Below are 25,513 nucleotides of genomic sequence, written 5' to 3'. Positions count from 1 at the left end.
TGTCTCTCTACCCTTGTTTCTCTCTATCCATACATGTCTCAGTTGCGTTTTATGTATTTATCTTTGATAACTGCCTGGAGACTTTTCTAGAGCATTTTGTAACCTTACCAACCTCTGACAGATTCCCCATCAACTCAGCAAAATCTTATTTCCCAAATGTCATTTCTTTGCCAGAATGGGATTGGCCACCAAGCAGCAATTTTCAAAACGTATGTTTCTCATACTACTATGCATTATTTTTTATGAAGGCATTGATTTGACCAGACAAGGTCACTTGGTTGACTGTGAACTCTTCCTCTGTATAAGGTCTAGGCATGGGTCCGGTCCAACATTTATTTCTCACTCCTGGAGCTGAGTAAATTGCATGTAGCAATCACAAGATCCACACATGCTCACAATGTGCAAATGTGTACAGTGATGTTAGCATGCACATTATAATTTGTAAATATTGTAAATTGTAATTTATAGTTGGTTCATTTATGGTAAGACAAACAGATGTGATTTTTTTTCTTTCTTTTCTTTCTTTCTTTTCTTCCTAAAGGATCATTCTTTTCTTCTTTTTTTCTGGCCGCATGTTTAATAGCTTTGTGATTGTTTTGGTACTTTCAATCAAATTACAAATGATAACTTGTGCCTGTGAACCTCACAGTAGACATTTGAACTTGGGGATAGAAAAATGCAATTTATACATCTCTCATGAAGGCTACTGTAGAGAATCTGTGCTGAGTTGAGAACTGATAATCTGTAACCTGATAACTAAGGAGGAGAATTACATTGCACATTTTGTAAACTGATGCCATGCACCTTTTGTCAGATACTCTTCCAGTGCTATGAAAGACTTTTCATTCATTTACTGAAACATTAATGTTTGGGGGGGAAATACGTATTTTTTGGGAGTACCGAGTTTACTTGTGTTATGTGCTTTTGATGTAACAGTATTGAGCCTCTGAAAAAGGGCAGTTTCTCAATGCAAGGGGGATCAATGTTTTTACAAGGGATAGGATGGAATTCAAGATATTGCTAAGAAATTTCAAACGCTTCATTTTGAAGGGAGAAGCTTTTATCTTGAAGAATCTTTGAAGGTTTCCAGTTGAACTGCATATAAAAACCAAACGGGTGGAGCAACTAAAAGGATTTGACCAAAGTACAATCTGTATATTCAGTGGAACAAGAGGTGTAAAAGTGTGTAAAACCTGAGTGAAACTCTACCATAAAATAGTATTTATTCCATTTACTAGAGCAATAGACCACCAGGAATGGGTGACTTCATCATAATTCAATCCAACCCATCTAAATTAAACTTTGAAATGACAAATGACAAAACCACCAACATGTCTGCAATTGGATACGAACTTTGGTCCTTGAGATGAGGGTTCACAGGATTCAGGCTCCACAAAGTTTTGCTGGATTTTTTATTTATTTATTTATTTATTTATTTATTTATTTATTTATTTATTTATTTATTTATTTATTTTCATGAAAAACATGTTTAATTGACTGCCACTTGCCCCTTCTCCAGATTTGAACAAAGTAATTTGATTAACAAAACCAAAATGCCTTCAGTTTCTCCTTGTATCATTTGGTCCTCCAGTCTATTGTATACTATGATTTTGTAAATGAATAGTTTCTGGATTTTGCTTCTGGGATTTATTTCCTGGTGATGTGACTTTGATAGGCTATATATTTTTCTACAGTCATATGTATTCATTGTGTGCACACAGATCTAGGTATGCACATATATATGTCTGTGTATTTACTTTTTTTTATTATCTTAATCTAATCGTTAATAATCTTAATCTAATTTTGTTTTGTGTGCACTGGCATCTTCCAACCGTTTTGCGAAAACAAGGACCTTGTGTGTGTAGCATTACAGCGTTTTCCTTTCTCTCCTATGATATCAGATCTCAGTCAATTTGGGTCGACACGACATACGCCACTGTTTACCTCTAGCCTTTATTACAGCTGGTGGAGCTCAACCAAACATGCTGTTCACCCTTCAACCAAACATGCTGTTCACCCTTCCGATCTCTCCAACTCAAGTCAAAGTAGGTGTAGCATTAACCTTTGAAGAGGGCCTCTTGCTGTTGCTCCCTGATTTTGATACAAACTTTATATGCAAAGTGGCTGTCGAAACCATTTATTTAACTACATGTGGTATGGATCTACTGTGCAGCCATTCACTCACAGCTGACTTCAGCAGTTTATATGAGAGACGCTCGTCTATAGGGCTGTCAGAAAAAGCAAACTTGAACTTGAACATTTCATCTCTTCACTTTGTATGAAGTTGGAAGGCTGGTGTCTTCAGAACGAAGCACAGTGTCAGTGTGTGTCAAGGTCTTCCGTTTGTTTTGCACTTAAAAAGAAGAAACCGTTGAAACCGTTACTTTCTGTATGATAAGTTTCGAAAACATTGTATATCTGTGCATTGCTTATTTGTATTTCATTGATTTTTAACATTATATTATTTCCTGTACCAAATATTGAAGTCAAGGATAACTGATGATGATGGTATGATTGAGGGAAATACAGATCATCTCCTTGGTTCTTATGGGAGATAAGAACACTTCAGGTATGACTATCCTAGTAAAGCTGTGCTGTGCCACCCCGCTGCCCCGCCTCCTTCGGAGAGCAAAAGTTCTTGTTAACTTATACCTGTGATGCTCTTCTATATCGCCCTTGCTTTTCATAATGGATTGTTTCTCTTAAGCAAATGTCATATTTTCATATTGTAGCAACTGGTCCTTGTATTTAGACAATGTTTTTATCTTCATGTACTAACTACACTTCGTCAATTATTTGTAAAAGCGGTGCACTGTGACTAATACGATGCTGCTATATCACAAAGACGTTATTTGTACGTCACATTCAGCTGTTGCAAAGTGGTGAATGTCACTAAGGGTGACTGACTGGTACAAGGCGGGCTTGCATGCCTTGCTTACATTGTTCCGATTGAATCCAGACTTCAGTGTACTGCCTCAGTGTGGTGGCTCATGAGGCCAGATGCATTGATCTATCTCAGTGGGCTGTGTGTGCACTTGCGTATCTGTAACTGTTAGGTCTTCCTTCAATCATGATAGAGGAATAGGAAATAGAGAGTTTAAGTCTATGATGGTGAATAGGCAATGTTCTTAAAGCTCTGTTTTATTGCTTACTGTGGGAAAAATCAAACTGTGATGTTGCTACAACAGTGTTGCTACAACAGTGTTCATTTTGTCAACATTGTTTTGTTTAGTTTCATCCTTGTTTTCTGACTAGATATCGATTGGTTTTAATCATATGTTAGTAACTTCATCCAAACTAGCCTTAGGAATATAGGAACACTTTCAATTTTGGTCTAGCTTTTGACACGTTTATTTTAAAAACTTTTCTTTGTCCTGTCCAATCTACATTGGGATCAGATCATCTTCAACTATGAGGAGCAGCTTATTTAAAAGAACATGGAGCTAAAACATCAGATACACTGAAACTGAAAATGTAGCAGCAAAGTGCATATTTCTATAAGCTATATACGTTACAATGTAGCTACATCACAATGTGAATTGTGTAGTGTTGCTGTTTATAATTTGCAAATGCAAATAGCAAAACACATCCATTATAAGGATGAAAAACTGTTAAACTGTATTATTGCTGTACATTTGTGGAACCACAAATTAGTAGAACCAAATTTCAACACAGTGCTTATCTTTCAGCTGCAGGATTGTGAGTTATTTTTAAGCCGTTTATATTGATGGTTTGTTAGCTGGCCAAACATTACTGCTAGGAACTATTCTTGCAGCAGTGCTTCCACAAATTTTAACATCACACACACATTTTTGTACAAAAACATGTACCGGTACACTTTTGTGTGCCAGCCAGCAGCCGCACCTTTGTGCATCTACAAGATCGTGTGTCATTCAATTTTCCTAGGATCAAGAAAGTTCAAATCTAGCAGTAGCAGCTGCTATAGTTGGCAAACAGCATGATTCAGTTTCTGATATCACTCTGAGAGAGAGAGAGACAGAGAGACTGTGATCTCACTCAGAGAGAGGCTATGATCTCACTCTGAGAGAGAGAGACAGAGAGAGAGAGAGACTGCCTGTGATCTCACTCTGAGAGAGAGACATAGACTGTGATCTCACTCTGAGAGAGAGACATAGAGACTGTGATCTCACTCTGAGAGAGAGACATAGACTGTGATCTCACTCTGAGAGAGAGACAGACTGTGATCTCACTCTGAGAGAGAGACATAGAGACTGTGATCTCACTCTGAGAGAGAGGCTATGATCTCACTCTGAGAGAGAGACATAGACTGTGATCTCACTCTGAGAGAGAGACATCAGAGACTGTGATCTCACTCTGAGAGAGAGACATAGACTGTGATCTCACTCTGAGAGAGAGACATCAGAGACTGTGATCTCACTCTGAGAGAGAGACATCAGAGACTGTGATCTCACTTTGAGAGAGAGACATAGACTGTGATCTCACTCTGAGAGAGAGACATCAGAGACTGTGATCTCACTCTGAGAGAGAGACATAGACTGTGATCTCACTCTGAGAGAGAGACATCAGAGACTGTGATCTCACTCTTGCGGGCGCCGCCGCAAAAAAGAGATAGACGTTTTTTAGACGTTTGGATGTTTTTTAGCCATATTTAAAGGAATATCTCATTTTAAATGAACATTCAAAAGCCATGTGTAAGATGTCACAATAAGCACTTTTATTAAAACAAAATAAAGTGCAAAGACTGGGTAAAACAGGCAGCTGCATAATACATGTAAATTAAAACTTAAATAGCCCATATTAAATACAATTGGTACAGGTTTTCCTGTTCTGCTTAACTAAATACACAGCTGTGCAATAACAATAAAAATGTAAACAGAACAAAATTAACAACTGACCAAATACCAACTATCAATATTGCGATAATATTGTAGGGATGACTAGTGCTTTCATAAAATAGAGACTATTATAGATAGATTTGTATAAATAATAATCATCAGTAATGTGGAAATAACTAAGTGGGTAAAGGCAAATAATAGAACAGCTAGAACAGTCTGATACGCTCAGAAAATTACATCACTTTACTGTAATGCAGCCTTTAAAACCAGGAATACTAGATAACACTTATCACCATATCCAACATCTAAGACCATTTCTAGTCTCATATCACCATTATGTATCCAGTCCTACTTCAGCATACAGTATGCCAAGGGCCACATTTTGCTGAGGCAGTTGTGATGTCATTATTCAGTCTTAACCACCAATATTTGATCCTTTTCTCACTGGGTGGGTTAATTTAAGCATAAGTATTTAAGCTGTGTTGAGGGTCACACAAAAACTAAAATGCACTCTTGAAGCTAAATAAATCCAAAACCAAACGAGTTAATTATTAAAAGTTTTACTTCAAACTTCCTCAATGAACAGTAATTTCTTACACATGAGATTACTTTTAGCCTTTTAGTCATAAAGATTATTTAAAGATATTCCATATTCCAGACTGAAATGTATACCAGAAGTGGAGTATTGGCCAGAATGAAATGAACATTTGGACACTTTTATTCAGCGGGTATCTTACATGCACTGTATATTTACACCTCTGAGCCTCGGGCCCCTAGACGGTGGGCCCGTGCATTAAACCAGGGCTGACGCTAACAAACAAAAAACTAATGTAGCTTCGGGACAGTGACCATCCATCAGTCTTAATTTAATTTTTTTCACTTTTATTCATGTAGGCCTAAATGACAAATCATTTTGTTTGAATTCAATGGCATTTGGTTTTCATGTTACTGTTATGTAAAAAAGTGTGATTGAAGAATCATTTTTGTTGACAAAATTAATACTAAACAACTAGAGACCATCTTGCAATGGGATCAGTCCCGCTGCAACGACATAAAACAAATGCGGGCCATGGGCATAAAGTGTGTGTAAGTGTGTGTGGGGGGGCAATGTGGGGGGCCGGCCACCTTCCTCGGACCGCACCCATTTCCAAACGCGGCCTTCATTGTGATCTTAACTGCACACCTGTAAAGTTTTGTGACTGCATTTTGCACGGTTGTGATACTATCACGATGACAAAATCTCAATAATAATGCTCAAAATTGTCGATAATACAGACAGAATTTCAACCTACAACATTGTATGTTATAGGCCAACCCCTAACTAAGGGGAGAATGAATGAGAGGCTGGGCCTTTTTATGGTTGCTGAGGTGAACTGGTTGAAGCTTAGGGTGAAGTTCATTCAAGAATTTGAAATGTCTGACCCAGCTTAAATTGTCTCCTTATACAACAAAATACAATGTCAGCATATATAGCCTACCGTACGTGTGATTTGAGGACTTTGAATTGATCTCAAGCATAAAAGTCGAAATAACTGCATCTTTAAATATTCTTGTAGGGGTAGCACAAAATAATATGCAAAAAGTCAAGTGGAGTTATAGCCTACTGAAATACCTTTTTTAGCAGCTGTAGTGTGCTCGTTGGCCATTGCTTTGTTTCCAAAAACAATGTCAAGATTGTCGTCCCAAAGATACCGAGTTTTCCGTACAACCTGGCCTTCCAAGAGAGGAACCAGGGCATGTTGGAATGAACAGGCAGTAAACTTTTTGACAACAGCATCACTTAACATTACTTTGCTGCTGTTGCTTGTGTGCTTTGTTGCCACCTCATGGAGAGTTGCAAGGATGCAGGCAACATGAAGAGTGATGTGCGTGGAAATTGATCAGTGCAGCGATTGTGCTCCAGACTGTGGAAACTCAGTTCACATACATTGTACGTTCTCTTTGTTTCTTAGATGTTTTATTCGCAGCACTTCTGAAATATCTGGTCCCCTGTGTTGGTCACATGAATGAAGAATTTCCAAGTGATTTAATCAATGTCTTGTCTTCTCTTTTGTTGGTTTTAGCTGAATATGATAATGTTACCATAATAGCATCCTAAAGTGTGCAGTACAAAACCTGATGGCTGGATTGTGAAGTTGGTGTCCATGTTAAATTTCTAGTAAAAACACTAGAACTGGCTCTTTTATTAAAAAGATGAATAAGAATTTGTGAGAATATTTCTTTGTTTCTTTAAATCAGGTCCTCCGTGTGCAGATATATAACAGCAACACATATACTGTAGGGTTATACTGGTCTCAGTTATGTGAAGCTGCTGCGGCTGGAGTGTGAACGCTGTCCTGAACTCAAACATCCTCGTCAATAGAACGGTGCGCTGTGATTGGCTAAAGTTTGATCTGCTGACTGATCACCAGCACTCTCTGAATGAAGTTATTGAACAGTTACATCAACATTATCATCAATAGAACTGGCCATCAATAGAACTTGCACTTGATGATTCAGATGATCACCATACCCCTGGTCACTGTTACGTAAGAGCCGGTTTGGGATGGGAAGATCGATGTGGTCTTTTGACAAGGATACAACAGACAGTGTCTGTGTGCCCAGCAATAGTACAAATAAAAACTAGCCTATGGGGCAGCATGATTGTATTTGTGATGTTCAGCATCCCAGGATACTATTGAATCCCCAGTCGCTAAAATGACAAATCCCTAAATATGGTGATCTCAAACTGCCCAATTCAAATCTAACCTGTTGGTATGAGTTTACTTTTAAAAGTACAAGTTTAAATATAAAGTATAAATCCAAAGTTATATTATGTGGATAAAGATGTGAAATATGAAAAGAGGACTTCAACATTAGGCTGGCCCAGTAAAAAGGTTTAACTGAATTAACACTAATATAATTCTGGGAATATTAATGTAAAGAGAGTCAAATTATTAATAGATTCATTGCCTATACATTACATTTATAAATAGGAAATCATCATTCCAGGGGACACATAAAATACAGGCAGGACATGCAATAGCTAGCCTAGCCAATGCTGCATGATTACCTGTATCATCACCCTATGGTTTTTACTGGGGGAATCTGACAGTGATATCATTTCCAAGTGGACCTTATTTCATTCTGGAGACATTTTGTAGGCCCAGGAAATCTGTTAAAAAGCAATGATAAGTCTGTTCAGTCTGGGCCTTGTGCCACTGGCCTCCAGTGTTCGGGAGTGAACTACATGTAGTTGAACCACTAGTTTAATGACATTTTGCAGTAGCTTGCTGATAGTTCAACTACATTTATATTTGCATAGTGATTAAAGTTGTTAAACTACTTTTTTGCCATTTGTGTGTAGTTAACTACTCATACTACAATTTAATTTTACTACAATTAATTTTCACAACTTTGTTTCCATTTTACATTTAATTTGTGTATTGCTTTGCCATTTTTTTTTATTGGATAACAACAATGGTATTGATGTTGATTACTCTTTTTTATTAGATGCCAGGCACCCAGAGTCCCACACTAATTATAATAGAACATAACCTGCAGAGATGGATCAGATGCTCTCATGGGCCATCTGGTGATTCTGGAGACATCCCTTGCAATTATGCTCTGGTTTGTTTACCTACTATCAACTTGAGGATGCAAGCATTGTTAGTAAGCCTTTGGCAATTAATTCTCAATGTTCCATTTGCTTGTGATGAACAATTTTCTTCTTAATTTTACCTGGAGATTAAAAAATATTACCCTGGTCATGGAAAGGCCACGGCCACCCACTGCAAATAGGGTAATAGTGTAGCATTACCTATCTGGCTGGTAATCAGTGCTAACTAGGTCACTGTTTTGTTCAGAGTTTGTGTCAGCACCCGAAGGTGGATCGTTTGAGCTTGATTAGAATTGTTTCCCAAATGACTCAGGAGCAAATTGATATCAAAAGCCACCAGCAATGTTGCCAATTATGGTCATGCCAAGTCCCTGCTGAGCAAAACTGTAGGCTTTTTGAAACCTAGTTAGAATTGGCTGCGAATCTGCCACATTATCATGTTCATATGCACCTGCAAAATGAGTTTGGAGTTGCAAGAAAAATCATTTTTAAAAATTCACCTATAAGAATTTTTTTTTAAACTGGTTTAAAGGTGGGTGGTGTTGATGCTATAAGCAACCTGCCTCAGAAGATGAACATCAGTTTGACCACATCACAGCCTGCTGTGGCAAAAAAAGAAAAGCAAGAAAAAGACAAAGGTCACAGAGTTTTTTGTTTTCTTTCTTTCTTGCAGATTGGAGGTTATTTGGGCTTGTATCATGCTATAAACAGAGTTCCTACACATTTTCTATTTCAAAATTCCATACTTTTCCAGACTTCTCTGTCAGACCATATTTGACATCTGAGTACATATACACAATGGCTTCACTTTGTGTTGAAAAGTGGTGGGGACATTTTAAATTGACATTTTAAATTATACTGTACCTATCACCACACCACAATTTGGAGGTTTGGGGTTTGAGCCTCAGTGAAAGCTTGGAGTTTGAAGAACTTCCCAAGTGAAGACTGAAAAGCTCTGACAGAAATAACCTGACCTTGTGAGACTCGGTGGTCTCCCCCCTGACCCCCACAGCGATATAAGCAGGGACTCGGTGGTCTCCCCCCTGACCCCCACAGCGATATGAGCAGGGGATTATGAGAGAGGAGACCACAGACAGCTGAACTATTACTGACATTGCAATTATTTTGCGATCATTGAAAGACCAACATTTGTGGCCGCCAGGCATAAAGCTTCATTATGAAAAAAACACCCAGACTGTCTCTATATTTCTCAGTTTGGGCTTTGGCATCTGATTTGAAAGCGTAAAGTGTAAGACAGGTGGGATTTGAACCAGTGAACAATCACACACCAAAGAGCTGTTTTCCTCACTGAGCTAGAGCCAGAGACTGACTAGACAGTGAACACTGATTTCAATAAGCTGATGAAGGAGCCTCCGTCAGTTTATTGAAATCAGTGTTCAAACTACTGATTATAAAGATACATCACTGCTGGCATCTTACAGTCAGCAGCTTATCATGTGAACATTTCTGAAGCCAGAGTCTGATGCACACTGAACCAATTTATTATACAGTAGTGCAGTGCCCGTTCCCCACATTCCCTCATTCATTTGATATTAAAAAAATCCTTGATGCAATACCATTCAGGAAGTGTGGGGGGCAGTAGTGTAAACACAGTGCGTCGCTGTCCGTACTGCCGTACTGGTATTGCATCTAGAATTTTTTTTATATCAAAGACAGAAAAGTGGATTTTATGCAACAAGTTGGAAGCGGCAACATCTGTTATTTAGAAGAAGAGGATGTTGCGCATCGGATAGCGTCTTCACTTCAAGTTTCTGGCTCAGGTAAGGACTCTTTTAAGACCTAGACGCGAGAGCGGCGCGCTGGTCTGATTGGAAATGCTACGTGGGTCCCCAGGCGCTAATGCTCAGTATGAGCGAGAAACGCCCGGCTAGCAGGGTAAATGCGAGCCAGCCCACCTCCGAAGGTGACCTGAGGAGGTGGGCTGGCGTTCAAACCTGTACTTTACTGAGATCGGAGCACCAAAGATCGGAGCTGGGCCAAGTTAGTGCAACATCTAAACGGGCTCAAAGAAGTTTAACGTTACTTGTGTTAAATGAACCTAACAATTATATCCGTTGCGCTGCGTGCAGCTGTTTATTTTCTGCGGAGTGATCAAAAGTCTTGTGTGCCCTACCATAAATCATAATTAACGTTAGTCTTGCAATATCCAGAGGCATCTCCACACTTAGTTTTAGCGCTGGTCTGGTCTCTGAGTAACGTTATGGAGCTCAGAGAACCAATAGAGAGCCAAAGTGGAACGTCACTTCCTGCTTCAGCACTGTACCAGAGATTTTCATCCGCCATTTATTTTCCCATCGACATTTCGTAAAATCCTTATAAAAATAGTTTTACTGGTTCAAACCAAACGGTTCAGCTAAGGCTATAATCGGGAGAGACCATAGAACATTTCACTTGGACCTAAACTTAAAAAAACAAAAAAACATTGAAAAGATATTTTCTTCAAACCCGAATTTTTTTATGTTTTGGCCCGAGTGAAATGTTATGCGATCTCTCCTGTTGAGTGTAGTTATAGTATAACTTCGGGGTACAATGAGTGTAGTTATAGTATAACTTCGGGGTACAAGGAGTGTACTCCTTGTACCCCGCAGGGGTAGGTACTATAACTACCCGTAGTTACTATAACTACACTCCTTGTACCCCGTAGTTATACTATAACTACACTCCTTGTACCCCGTAGTTATACTATAACTACACTCCTTGTACCCCGTAGTTATACTATAACTACAGTGTGGTACCCCGTAGTTATACTATAAGTACAGATCTTGTTCCCCTGTAGTTACAGTCTAAATTCACTCCTTGTATCCTGTAGTTACACTATAAGTACAGTGTGGTACCCCATAATTAGCCTATAAGTACAGAATTGGTCCCCTGCTTCAGAATACAGCCCGCGACCCCGTAGTTACCCTGTAAGTACAGTGTGGTACCCCATAGTTATACTATAAGTACAGATCTTGTTACCCTCTAGTTAAAGTCTAAATTCACTCCTTGTACCCCGTAGTTATACTATAACTACACTCCTTGTACCCCGTAGTTATACTATAACTACACTCCTTGTACCCTGTAGTTATACTATAACTACAGTAGTAGTAGTAGTAGTAGTAGTAGTATTTATTGTCCTTTCGGAAAGTTGTCCTGTACAGTGTGGTACCCCGTAGTTATAATATAAGTAGGCTACAGATCTTGTTCCCCTGTAGTTACAGTCTAAATTCACTCCTTGTATCCTGTAGTTACACTATAAGTACAATGTGGTACTCCGTAATTAGCCTATAAGTACAGAATTGGTCCCCTGCTTCAGAATACAGCCCGCGACCCCGTAGTTACCCTGTAAGTACAGTGTGGTGGTACCAGATAGAGCCTGATGACCGAGGTAATTTTGTTCAGCAGTGATGCAACCAAACCTGCCACGCCAGCATCCTCCAGCAGATGGCGTCGTTAGACTGCAGCCTCAGCTCATGTTCACCCATCTTTTCTTTTTTCAGAGATAATCGAAATAGGAGACTATATGCCACCAGCGGATTATGATACAAGGAACGGCATGACGCCAATAACAATAACCTAGCAAAGATGGCGTCGGCTAAGTGCTGAATAACGTTTGATAAACCATTGTGCCTTGCGAAAGGAGAAGCTCTGAATTAGGAAACAGGAGGGGGGGGGGCTTAGACAGGCTTGACCACCACTTCCCCACGACTTTCAATGATTCCTCGTTCTGTCTGAGCTGAGCCTGAGCGCATCATAAATAAAAAATAAACAGACATTGTATTAGCACTGATGGCGTCCGGGAATTACACATCGGCCTATCAGCCTACCTAGATTTAAAGATAGTGTCTGAAATCTGAATAGAAGAGTTCACTCATCATAGCCTACCAAACCAGACTGCAGCAGCCCATAAACAGAGGAGAGAGGGTGGGCATCGCAAATGCAAGGAGGGTCACAAACAGCATAAGATTTTGCTTATTATAGTTACCTACACATCCCCAAATTCTAGAAAAAGAAAAAGAAAAAGAAAAAGCTACAACATAAAATTGAAGGCTGAAAGATTCCACTTTCCTGCCTCCAGTTTCCCAGTAGCTAAATGTGGTACGATCCGCCCTCATAAGAAAATGTTTCACCAATGGCTTCCCCTCGTCTGGCAGGTACCACTCGCTGTCGAGGGGGCGATCCCATTCCATCCATGTACCACAGATCTGCTGCTCATTGTAGCAGAATTGCAGTGCACTGGACTGTAGCTACAGAGCAGGGTGCCACCAAGGCTGTTGTCTATGAGGGGTGGGGTCCAGCTACACTGATATATCATACACACAGGCTGATAGAGGGAGGGAGAGAGAAAGAGAGATACAGAGAGAAGAGGGGGGAAGATTGCATCAGAAGAGGAATATAATACGGGTAAGAAGGGAAAAATAAAAATTGGGTTTTATGGAGGGAGAGGAATAAGAAAATGGGAGAGGTCCAGAATGGTTCAGATTGGGTCCTTTGCTGGGTCTGCCTCTTTTTCTTGTTGACAATCCATCTTTCTTTACCCCCTCTCTTTTTTAATAGAAGCGTATATGTATGTGTATTTATTCTTCATTGGGTGCCTGCTGTGCATGTATTTGTTCTAAAGCTGATATTTCTGTGATTTATTGCTCATAGTGGTGGAATCTGTGTGGGCCATGGATGGACAATATATAGGCATTTTGGCCCAGTTTATAGGTTTCTTTTTAAATTTGAAAATGTGTGTTTTTTTAGGCCCTCGAAAATGCAGCCATGCCTATTCTATGACAAAATATTGATTTATATTTATACTGTATCATTGGAGATTAGCTGACTCTATGTTTGCTTTGCAGCAAAAACTGATAACTATGATGACCGATGCTATGAATTAGGCTACACAGCCTACAGAGCATTTTGAGCACATCATGGTTGTTATGCTTTGTTTTGAGATAAAACTTTGTCTCATGAACTGAACTTTCTCAGTAGACTAATTCACAGATCTCATCAAGCACCTACAAACTATTGCGGTTTACAAACCTAGGATTGTGAATAATAAATGTCAGCATTGTATTACATTTTCGTATTGGTCTATGGAAAAGAGGAGTGGACCAGCTCTCCCTTGGGGACTGGATTGTGTAGAGAGAAGGATTTAATGGTATTGATTTATAATAAAAAAAAAATCTTGAATGGGTTTCCATCCAATATGACTTAAATGTTTGTGTATTTGTGAATTTGCCCATCACCCATGGATGTAGGATGAAAGGAGACACCCCAGTGAATAGCACCATGAGTGTCGGCCAAGCCAGGAAGCTGGTGGAGCAGCTGAAGATAGAAGCCAGTTTCTGCAGAATAAAGGTATAAGACAGAACTCAGACATGACCCATGCTATAACAAAGCCATGATCCATAACATATATTATCCAAATGTAAACAAATCAGTGTTTGGATCGCCAAAAACAAAATTGTAGAATATAGAAGAATGTTATTCAACCTCAAACTGATGGCTACACATCCAAATATCTATGTGTGACTAAACACTTTGTCTAGACAGCTAAACCTTAGCTTTCAGTCTATATAAAAGCTGTAAATGGTTTGCTTATTGGTAAAAATGTCTAAATATTGAATTGTGTTATTGTATAGAGTAATATTATACATTGAGGTACAGTTTTACAGTTCCGAAAAAGCTATCAATTACAATTGTCCAACAGGGAAATCTTTACTATATTAGCAAGAGGCCTCTCATGTGATGCGTTCTGATGTTGCAATAGGTCAGTTACATCTCCCTAATTAATATTCATGAATTGTATTAACCAATTGGCATTTAGCAAAAATCGACTTTATTTGCAGTTGCTCCAGTCTGACTGCTGGGTGAGCAGAGGTCAAACCTAAAGGACAGAACTGCTGCTTGCTTTTGGCAAAATGCCCTGACCAGCATTGGGTTGCAGAGGTAGAAAAGCACTGGTGACTTTCTCAAATACACTTTAGGTCTAGAGGCTATGTCTCCTGTTGGATCTTTTCCAAATGTTTTTGTTTTCCACCATGTTTCTAATGGCATCAAAAACAACTTGCGGAGCAAGCAACCATGATCTGGCAAAAGGAGAAGCAGAGGATGAGTTATACTATCAAACTTCATAACACTATTATCATGTTTTACAGGTCAGGCACTACAGGCAAAACAAAACTTTATGGAAATAAATACCAACTTTGGGTTGAAAAAATTGTGCCCTAAACAGGTGTAAGCAAAAGTCTGGACCCGCAGCTGTGCTGCTTCTACGTTTCTATTTACGTACTCTCAGCATTCAAGATTCACTTTAATAGCCACAGTACATAATTAATGAGATTACAAAGAGGGAATTTGACTTCACATCAGTAGTAGAGACGAAGCGATACAGAAAAACAAGTGTGGTCTTGACTATAATCAAGCATGAAGACTGACTTCTACAGCCTTGTCATTCAGGGTGTCCGAGTGACATCACTGATGACATCACAATTGCTCGAGTGACATCACTGGTGACATCACAATTGCTCGAGTGACATCACTAGTGACATCACAACTGCCCCCTTCTCCGTTTCCCAATATCCAACCAGGTAAGGACATCTGTCTCTCCTGATCCCGATCATCAGTTGCTACAATTTCGTGGGTTCATTCGGTTGATTCACTCTCACCAAGTTGGAATCCGAGGAAGAGCAGGTGTTCGAGCAGGAGGTAGCTGTGCAGATTCATGCTGAAGATGTGGAGTCCAAAGCAGATGCCATAATTCAGCTCGTGGCAAGCGGCATCTCTCCTATCTCGGGGCTGCAAGGCTCCCAGATGTCAGATTTGGCTGGCGCGTCCCAATGACGAGGACCCGGAAAAGGAGGCCGCACTGCACATTCGAGGCCGCGGACGCGGAAGGATGCTCAAGAAATCCTTCCCTGTGAAGGCCCATGGGAGGAGGCCCGAAGATTAGGCCGCTCCGCGCACCCGAGGATGCGGAACCTTTTCCTGCGAAGGCCCCAGCGGGGTAGGAGGCCGCAGCGAACCGCTGTGAAACCGTTGTCAAATGTCCAATGCAGCGGGCCTCTCAGCTCCTCCGAGCCAGCAGGATTCTCTGGTCGCAACCTTTAATCAGGTCCTTCGGCACTTTTGATGCCCGCCTGAAGGCCCTCGGAAAGCCCATTCATCCCTCTGCAGCTCTGCCGTCCACCACCCCAGCCCAGCCAGCTCAGCTCCTTTTTCAGCCAGTGGTGTTCCCCGCTCAACCAGCCGCCCCGATGAATTCCCTGGCATCAGCCGTCCCTGCTCCTCCATTCGTAGGCCATATATTCCGCTTTCTGCCAATATATCGTCCAGGCTGAGGTCCCAGATTGTGCAGGGCAGAGAGATTAATTTAGTCAGCATTCTCCTGCCGTCCTCAGAATGCAGCAAGAAAATAATGGGTGGCCAAGATTTGTCCGCTATTTTAAAGTCATCCGACCCCCGTCTCTCCAGAGACCTTTCAATAGGCAAATTCTTGGTTGCATTCAGCGTTTTCCATGACGTCATAAGTTCCGTGTATCCTAATCGCCGCGTTGAGCTGGGCAATTTACATGGCTCTGCTGGGGGACCATCTGAAGTATGGAAGGAACATCTATCAATATCACAAGGCGTTTTCCAGCAAAGCAGCCCTGTATATTTCGCAGTCAAACACTCAGATTGGTCCATTCTGGATACTGAATTGCTGTTGTTATTTGTGGGCGGTCAGCAGGCAGCCACCTGTTTTTCATGCGGCGACATAGGCCACTCTGTCCCCCTTTGCCAAAAAGCTGCCTTCCAGCAGCTTCACCCCTCCCCTCCCTCCCACAGCAAGAACCCATCAGGCCCGCCCAGACAGACATTCGAGGTCGCAAGGTGCTCGTTCATAATGACAGGGCCATTTGCAATAATTTTAACGAAGACGTGTGCACCTACCCAAACTGTTTTTTCTTGCACGTCTGTAGCTTCTGCAGGGAGGCTCACCCCTGCTCCGTCTGCCCACGCAGGATCCACCTTTCAAAGCAGTTTCCCAAGAAGGATCTGCTAAATTCCATCCATTCACTCCCATTGATGTTCCAGCCTTAGCCCAGAAATCGCCCTGTCACCCTGATCACGTGTTCATTGATCATTTACTTGGCGTTCCTCTAGCCGTCCAAAGGCCCGTACGCACTACAGTGCCCGTTCCCCTCTCTCCCCTTCCCCATTCACAAATCATGCTGTCCCACTCTTCTCCTCGGTTGGTCGAATTGCGACACTGCACTTTCTCAGGTCCCCATGTGGAAAACGCCTATTGTGAAGCGCCATATTGGTAGGAAATGCATGTGATATCATGGGAATACCAGGAATACTACCTGATACTAGTGTAGCAGCACATTTCTAGATTTTAAATTAGTAATACAGTACAAAGAACATATTACGCGTAACGTTAAGATATATTTGGGGATTTTTATAAACATTTTTGAACAATAGCCAAAAACTGTAAATTCCAAAACTTTTCCAAAACACTGTTAATTCCAAAATTTTCCAGGCCTGGAAAACAGTTTTTCAAATTCCATAACTTTCCCAGGGATTTCATTACCGTGGAAATCCTGCCTATAGGAAAAGGAGAATTTCCTAAAAGTTTTCTAGTAGCAGTTTGAATCTAACTGTCCCTCCAAAGCACCCTTCTGTTCAAATCACACTCAAGCAGGACTTCTTTCTGTCGATTAATAGAATCAAAGAACACACTAATTTAGTTATTGACCTTCTTAGTTGAATGGACGAAAGATAAACAGCTTACTTCTGGCTCAAGATGTTTCACTCCGGTTGTACAAGTACACTCGTGTGAAATTCTTAAGCCGGGAAGCTCCACAAGACATAAATAAAATATACGGTAAGCAAAAAAAAGCAACACATAATATGAAACATAGCATAAAAGAAACAATAACAAACAAGAGCAATAATAATATAAATTTGGAAAGAAAAAAGAACACTAACAATGGCAGTGCAAGCTGCTACAATCAAATGAAAGGTGTGAGATGACATTGTTTTTATGCATCAGGTATTGCACCAGACAATATTACAATCAGTCATATTGCACTCCAAACTTGTACAAGGTAATGTGCTCAGTTGATACACTATTATATGATATAATCCCTGTTGAATGTGACCCTCTGTGCCCTCGTCTCCAGGTGTCGAAGGCGGCGGCGGACCTGATGGCGTACTGCGACGCACACGCCTGCGACGACCCTCTCATCACCCCGGTGCCCACCTCAGAGAACCCCTTCAGGGAGAAGAAGTTCTTCTGTGCTCTCCTTTGAGACCAAATCAGGGATTGTTGTGATGAAAATAACTGTACAGTATTTACATGTATGTACAGTGTGTACATGTATTTCAAATCTAAATAACACATCAATGTACAATAGTAACCCTTGCATAAGAAGTTGCCGATGTACAGTACATACTCAACTACAAAATGTCTTTAGCTAAATTTCACAAATGCTAGTCTGTCTTGATGTTGGGGGGGTAAAATAATATAATGAGAATTCTTGACAAAACCTGACCGTTACCAATAAAGAATAATTGATTATATCACTATCAAGACCCAAAACAACCATGTACATCTCATACTCAAATGCATTACAGGTAACTGCCAAAAAGGAGACACCAACATCCAGTGTCTTAAAAGCTGTCACTCCAATAACATTTGAGATCTGGCAACTGAGACACCATTCTATAGTCATCATACATCCATCAGGATAGAAATGCTTTGCGTACTGTAAGATTAGGGGGCTTGAGGCTGTAGTCATCCTACTTCCATCAGGATAGAAATGCTATCCTGTAGTCATCCTACATCCATCAGGATAGAAATGCTATCCTGTAGTCATCATACATCCATCAGGATAGAAATGCTATCCTGTAGTCCTCCTACTTTAAATGCTTTGCTTACTGTAAAACTGGAGGGCTAGAGGTGATCACACATACCGACTTCTTTTCGTTTAGATTCATCTTGTGCTTTAGGGACACGAATAAAGCCAAAGCCATATTTTCAATTCATTTTGTATTCCTCATTTACCAAGGTGTTTCCTCTATTTTGGCAGTTACCTGTATCCACTGAGGATAATAGCTGATTATGAGTAGAGTATAATGCTTCTTTCAAGGTTTAGTTACATTTTAACACTTCTGTAATTTCTATACTGTTGCTGTGTGTGTGTGTGTGTGTGTGTGTGTGTGTGTGCGTGCATGGGGAAGGAGGTGTCTGTCTATAGGTGCTACTGTGAAACTTAAGCAACAAATCTGAAAATTTGTTTAATCCAGATTTTATAGGCTAGTTCAATAACAGACCCAAAACCTTCCTACATTAAGTTATGGGCAAATCTAAGCCATTTGAGCAAAATCAGCTATTGGGTTATTATCAGACTGTCACATTAACAGTATTCTATTTCTTTCAGGCAAGAATAAATGCAGCTGTTATACTGTGCTTTTATAGAGATGGTGTACATTATCATGTTTGATTTCACTATTATTTTATTTGAAGATGGGCATGTGAGAAAATGACACAGGTGTTTTGATTCTCTGTGGTAATTTCCCCACCAATAGTACAGTTGAATTCTGTGTAAAATCATATCCAACAAAAATAGGTCACTCAAATGGGGGTTCATGGCCCAATGTGCTTCTAGACTATATTTAATGGCGTCTCTTCTCTAGAGACCATTTCAAAAGCTGACAAGTTTTTCAGATTTCTTGCAAAAAAAATCATTGCTTTGGCTAAAAGGTAACCATGGAATATCATACAATGAAATAAAACCTGTCACCAAAAGTTTTCATTTGATTTGACTTTATTGAATAAAAAAATGTACCTTTTAATGAACATGTGAAAAAGAAATAAATGAGTCTAAATCTGACACTTGCCCTTCATAGCTTTAATGAGAGCAATATAAAAACCAAAACGCCTTCACAGTAAAGCACAAACAGATCAGCCAGTGTTTCAACAAGGAGCTAGACTAGCACTAGATTTTCAGACTGAATTTCCATCTTCTTCTCTGTAGAGTTTGAAGGTCTGGACCCAGGCTAACAAGAAGCATCTATAGAAACCGTTAAAGATTGATTTATTTTGACTGATTTGCCCTGGACATCTGCATGCATTACTCAACGTGAGGTTCATTTGACTCAAATTCTGTTAAAACAAACATGCATTAAGGCATCTCACATTTCAAAAATATATTACAGTCAAAGATAATACCGAACTATTAGATTTAAAATCAAGAAATTTTAAGAACATTTGACTAATTGAGGCTTGACTGTCTGAAATACATAGAACCTTTTTTCATTTAAAGCCATTAGAAGTGTGATATGATAATAATACCATCCATTTTCCCATTGGCTTTAAATGAAAGAGGCAAACAGGTAAACAGTCCAACAGTTGTAATCAGTACAAATACTTCATATTGTACCGATACATTTTCACCTTTCACAGAAAGAAATATGTGATGAAATAAAACACATCAAAATGCTTCTGTGAGGCTAAGATGTTTAATTGTAGCAGAGCAAGAGGTACACTACATTACATTTGTGGAAAATAAAAGTAGAAAACGCTTTTAATTTGCTAGGGTTCAAACTGTTCCCATAGCAACCCAACTCCGTGAAAACCGTCTATAGGAAGGAGTCACACCATTCCTTGAGACAGCCATAGCAGTCACCTTGCTGTTTGACATTTGCCCCACATGTGTCCTTCAGCCAGTCACGGAACAGCTCCTCATCTTTCTTGAGGACCAGAAACTGCCCAAGGACAACATAGGCCTGTGGTGGAGAGGAGATGGGAAAAAGAGATGAACACAGGAGAACAATTAATTGATTTCCTTGATTAATCACCCAAAAAGAGCTGTCCTTCATTAAGCTTTGTTCAGAAATAAACTGCACAGAGATGTCGATTTTTCAAAACTCCATGATATTGGACATGTAGTAGCAGAATGAGCAGACAGCATTTATTGATAACAGATTTTTGTAAGATTGATGTTAGGCCTTAGGGGTGTCACCAAGTACACGTGTAACCGGATAGTAATTCATATCAGTTTAGAAAAATCAATAACCGACTACCCATCTTTTTTTGTCCTTTTAAATAACGTTTTCAAATAATTCTTGTGTGATTATTTATATTTTTAACTTTTACTCTTTATGGACATGTAGTTTGTCCATGTAACGTTGCCGTAGGCTTTAGGCTCAGCTGACAGTAGTGCAGCACCCATTAGCTCTAGAAACGCTAGAAATGTAGTAGAAATGGTCTTAAACGGTCTATATTACAGCAACACTCAGCCACAAGGAAAAGGTTTCAAGGCGTGTTACTGCATGAAGAAAAGCTGATATTCTGTCTACTGTCCCCTTAGCTATGAATCAGGGATGCAAACTCATGTATCGTGAAAAAAGAGATCCACGGGGGGACATGGGGCGCTGCGCCATCGCAACAGTTATTTCACTATTTCTCTATAACAGAGGTTCTCAAATGTTTTTCAGCCAAGGACCCCTTACAAGATAGAAAATATACCGGCGGGGACCCCCTCATATATATAATAGGGCTGTGCCGATTCACTTATCTCCCGATTCGATACTATCACGATACTTGGGTGCCGATTCGATATATATTGCGATTCTTAAGTATTGCGATTCTACGATTATTGCGATTCGATATTACGATTTATTGCAATTTTTGTTTGTTTTTTCAGTTTGTTTTTTACACTACGGTAGATTAGAACATGGGAAAAGTTGAATCATACACTTCTAGAGACTGTATATTATATCATGAGTAGGGCTGGGCGATATAGTTAAAAAGTATATTGATATAACATCTTTCATATCAGTCTATATCGATAATTATTGATCATTTTAATTAATAAACAAAAAACATGAGAAGAAAAAGGTTGCATTTAGCCACTTTATTTTGAACCACCTTATTTTCAAGGCACACAGGTAGGTTAATTTGTCACACACACACATACATGCTCTGAGTGCAACTGCAAGCAGCAATTTACAGACATGGTGACGTTTTACTTTGATGACAGCCTAGCGTTGCCAGCCTTCTAAAAGAACGTTTGGTAACGTGGATTTCAGGGTTGTAGTGTTAACGTTAGGAGAATCAGAGGTGTGGAAAAGCCTGGGTGTTGCTGCTACAAATATACCATAGGCTGTAGGGCGACCGCGCGCCGTTGGTTCGGCGAGAAAAAGCCTTGCCTCGCTGAAAATGCGGTAGGCTACATTTCTCCATATCAGTTTTATATACGCATCAAGACTCCGCCCAAGCAGAAGACATAAAGTCATAAGCTGTGTGCTCAATAGATGACACAATGAGTTATTCTTCCTGTCCCAAAGTACAAAATCTTTCCAACAGTTCAACTTTGTCTCTGCTGACAGAAGCGAATTGAGCTGCGGATGCCATTCCGTAAAGTAACGTTGCAGACGTCCGTATTTGTGAAATTGGTGTCTTAACATTAACGTTAATTTCCCGGGCGCTTATTAATAGATAGGACACATGTTAACACGTTACGTTAACACGAATTGAAACTCAACCACATCAAATTATTAGTAACGCCGGGTGAGATCAAACGAGTGGCGTCAGCGGAGGACCAAAATGCGAGACTCGATCATTAGCCAGGAATGGGTCTCGCGCTACTTTTGCATGCTAAAATAAAGCTGATAATGTACAATTTGATTCAAGGGGGGGGAACCCTTTCAGAGTACAACATAAACTGTCTAATTCCCTGCAACTCAACAGTGCTGCTCCAGGAGATGTCGGGGCTCTCGGCTCTGGATCAAGGGATATGATTTGCTGTGTGTGAGTGGGGGCGGGTCATGGCAGAGTAGGGATGTCGACGGTTAATCGTTAACCGCCGACAACGTCATTGGTCGGTTAAACAGACAATTTGCATGTTCATTTGCATATGACAGTGTTGCCAATCTGGCTATTTTTTTCCTACTTTTTGGGTAGCAGCAATGTTATATTAAGTATATTAACATGGCACAAGGGTTAATAAAGCTTGATTTGGCAATAGTCATCCTCTCCTCCTTTCCTCCTCTCTCTGGCTCTGTCTGTGTGTGTGTATGTGAGAGCAGAGCGAGGTGCGCCCCTCGCTCCTCCTATACAGAGAGTGCTGTGCTGTTCTCCACGCAAGAATAACACTTTACAGATATTCGTCAATGACATAAGACATAGACCTAATGCATAAGAAGAAGAACGTCAAATTCAAGCGGATTTGGTAGTGTTTGGAAGCACTGCAGTACTGGATTCGCACACTGTAATGCCGCCTGACTGAAAGTTTGACCCTGAATGGAGCGCTGGAGTGAAGGCACGCCACAAATTAATATTTCACGTCTTAAAAAAAAATACCGATGGTTAACCGACTAGTGGTGTCGGTTAGTCGAAAGTAAAATTTACCGAAAATCCACATCCCTAAGAGAGAGTTGAGGAGAAATGGCTAGAGAAACACAGCAGCAGCTGCTGCTGTATCTAATGGAGTGACTCCAACTTTCACTTTGGAAACAGGCAAGTTAAATTCACAGTTGAAGATTATTATTAAAATTTTAATTCAAACAGATAATTAATCACGATGATCCGATGTAGAAGGCTCAAGAGGTCGATGGGGGTCAGCCCATCACAATGGTCGATGCATCGTCCATCGTGCCAACCCTAATTCTGAACACTGTCAGTGTCTGCCCACTGCCACCAGCCTGCCTTACGATGTTACACTGTGGGATATGTCCACCACATCAGCATTATGATAATATAAAATAAACTATTTGTACAGATACCTTTCTTAACAAGGTACACCAGAATAAGCACGCCAAAGACCAAATGCATAATAAGGCAAAACAATTATAAAAAGCACAGAAGAATTAAAAAGGAAAGGTAAAATCACACATGAGAGATGAGAGCACTCCTTTATCTTCCTTCACCTCTGCTGGCTCTCCTGTGGGTAAACCATGGCACTAATAATGCCAGTGTGAGCAGTTTGGATTCCCTCTGGGGCAGTCAGTAGTAGTAAGTTTTTTTTTAAGTATTTGCACTTTTACTTGGAATTTGTGTACGGGGGGGGGGGGGGGGGGATGTCAAGCACTATTTTTTCATTTTCAAGGACTTCACCCAAATCAAATAATTCATTTTCAAATATAAATTTGGATCAAAGGGGGCATAACATTTGCATTATATTACATTACATTTTGGCTTTAACAAGTTAATTCTACTATCATTCTTGTGAACGGGACAGGAAAATATTTGTCTAAAGATTGTGTTCGAGCTGTGTAAATATGAAGAAGTCAACTTTACATCACCTTGTCAAAGCCTTTTTCCTCCAGTCTTTTGCCAAGAACCTCTCCAATGCCTGCGAGAGCAAACACAAGCTTCTCCCCCATGGGCTCTGCCACAAACTCTTTGTGTTTCTGGGATGTCGACGACATGGCTGCTGTGTAGGCGGTCGATCACCAGCTACTGCTGAGCTATAATGCAAACATACAAGTAGTGCAAATATGACAATAGGTAAATATAAGTTATAAAAATTCTGACATGTTTTAAGTTTAAGGCGACTCAAAATATGACATCACATGGACAGGAATATTCTGCTTTATTAAAGGCAACAGGGAAACTAGATCGCAGGACACCAAAGCTAGGCTACATGTAAAGACAATGAAGATCTCTGATGTAAACAATTTTACTTTTAATCCTGACTTACTTACTTTCACCCACAGTAATACATTGACGATTGATTTGGCATCTGATCTGTTATTATAACTTGTAAAGTTCTGTTAATGAACTAAAATATCTATATAATACACTTATATATCAACAAAACAAAACATCAAGAAAACGGAGCAGGACAGACTGGTTAGGACAGACAGACCAGACTGCACAATACCGGAAATTACGTCACGCGCAAGTTGGCGGTCCGAGTCACAATAAAACAATATAAACATTTTAACGTATATTACACAAACCGTTCATTTCTCAGTGGTCTCAATGCGTCCACAATGACTCACTGTGAACATTTAAAAAAAAATCACCTAGCGTTACTACGTACGTTAGCGTGCAATGGAAACTGGCACACTATTTATTACTTAACTAGCATTTGCTAACGCTAAACTCAACGTTAACGTTAGCTAGCTACACCCAAGCTGTCAACGTTACATTTTGCAGTTAACGTTAATCAACACCTAACTTTAGCGTTACGTTACTTTACTAGAGACAGAAATTGTCATTTCAATCAGATTGGCTGACATAAACACTACCCTCCAAATGTTGAATTGCGCGCGCAACTTTCAGTGCTAACGTTAGCTAAAGCTAAGTTAACGCAGCAAGCTAACGTTTGCTAGCTTAAGTTCGATACAAGGCAAATAACGTTACCTTCTGCCGTTTCATATCCAGTCGTCGCTTGGCATTTGTTATTTTAAACCATTACTAAAGTCCAAATAACACTCACCATGGCGATGTGTTGGCAGTTAGAGATGAGCTTAGCGTTAGCTTCCATGCGTCCTACAGCCTGAGTTAACTTCTCAGGAACTTTTCTGCTGGTTCTAACGTTATACACTTTTATATATTACAAAAATTATGGCTTTTCTTACGACATAATTTGAGTTCACACTATTAACGATAAAACGGCTGTGTATCAACTCACCTTTTAATGGTCCCGAGTCGACTAACAGATGTTTGCGAGCCGTTTTGTCAGTGTTTCAACCGTTTCAAGTACTCTCCAAACAGGGCAAGCACCAGCGACCACAATGCAATGCTTCTTCTTATTTCTTCTTCTTTAGTGTTTTATGGCGGTTGGCAACCAACTTAAAGGTCCATTACCGCCACCAACTGGACTGGATTGTGGAACAGGGGATTCAAAACAAAACAAAACAAACAAAACAACTACTCTTAAATTCTTGTGTCTACCCCAATTTCTTTAAGAAACTTAATAACATGCATATATATGCTACCTGCTGTTTTCCCTAATAAACCTGGCAATGAAAAATCTTGATGTTTTGCCATTCTCAATGCCTGAAACATAGTATTCCTTTCTGTATCGTATTTCCTACAGTGTAAAAGTATATGTTCAACAGTTTCTGGCTCGCTACAGTGTATACATTTCCCATCAGGGTGCTTGCCTAT

General features: G+C 40.0%; 2 protein-coding genes across 3 annotated transcripts; one reads left to right on the top strand and one right to left on the bottom strand.

The window, feature by feature from the left end:
* Positions 1 to 13,662: 13,662 nt before the first annotated feature.
* Positions 13,663 to 17,699, top strand: gng3 (guanine nucleotide binding protein (G protein), gamma 3; the record flags this gene model as incomplete). Its single annotated transcript, XM_083640493.1, has 2 exons — positions 13,663 to 13,761; positions 17,571 to 17,699. 2 exons carry the CDS (start codon positions 13,663 to 13,665, stop codon positions 17,697 to 17,699), a joined length of 228 nt encoding a protein of 75 aa, XP_083496619.1.
* Positions 17,700 to 19,024: 1,325 nt separating this feature from the next.
* Positions 19,025 to 25,136, bottom strand: banf1 (barrier to autointegration nuclear assembly factor 1). 2 transcript variants are annotated; one of them, XM_083648932.1, is made up of 3 exons: positions 25,035 to 25,136; positions 23,698 to 23,862; positions 19,025 to 20,178 (listed from the first exon to the last, which is right to left on the bottom strand). In XM_083648932.1, the coding sequence occupies exons 2-3, from the start codon at positions 23,821 to 23,823 to the stop codon at positions 20,032 to 20,034; spliced, it is 273 nt and encodes a 90-aa protein (XP_083505058.1). In that variant the 5' UTR covers positions 23,824 to 23,862; positions 25,035 to 25,136; the 3' UTR covers positions 19,025 to 20,031. The 2 variants fall into 2 exon arrangements, with proteins under 2 accessions (XP_083505058.1, XP_083505057.1); XM_083648931.1 differs by having other exon boundaries at positions 25,031 to 25,130.
* Positions 25,137 to 25,513: the final 377 nt, after the last annotated feature.

Source organism: Poromitra crassiceps (genome assembly GCF_964638095.1).
Source record: "Poromitra crassiceps genome assembly, chromosome: 1".
Taxonomy (NCBI): Eukaryota; Metazoa; Chordata; class Actinopteri; order Beryciformes; family Melamphaidae; genus Poromitra; species Poromitra crassiceps.
Note: the sequence above shows the minus strand (reverse complement) of the source record. Positions and strands in the feature narration are given on the sequence as shown.

Bases quoted from the DNA above. Each gene is read 5' to 3' on its own strand.
- banf1 (XM_083648932.1), bottom strand. From the start codon at position 23,823: ATGTCGTCGACATCCCAGAAACACAAAGAGTTTGTGGCAGAGCCCATG. The intron at 20,179-23,697 runs GTGATGTAAAGT...TCTCCACCACAG, and splicing joins AGGAAAAAGGCTTTGACAAG to GCCTATGTTGTCCTTGGGCA.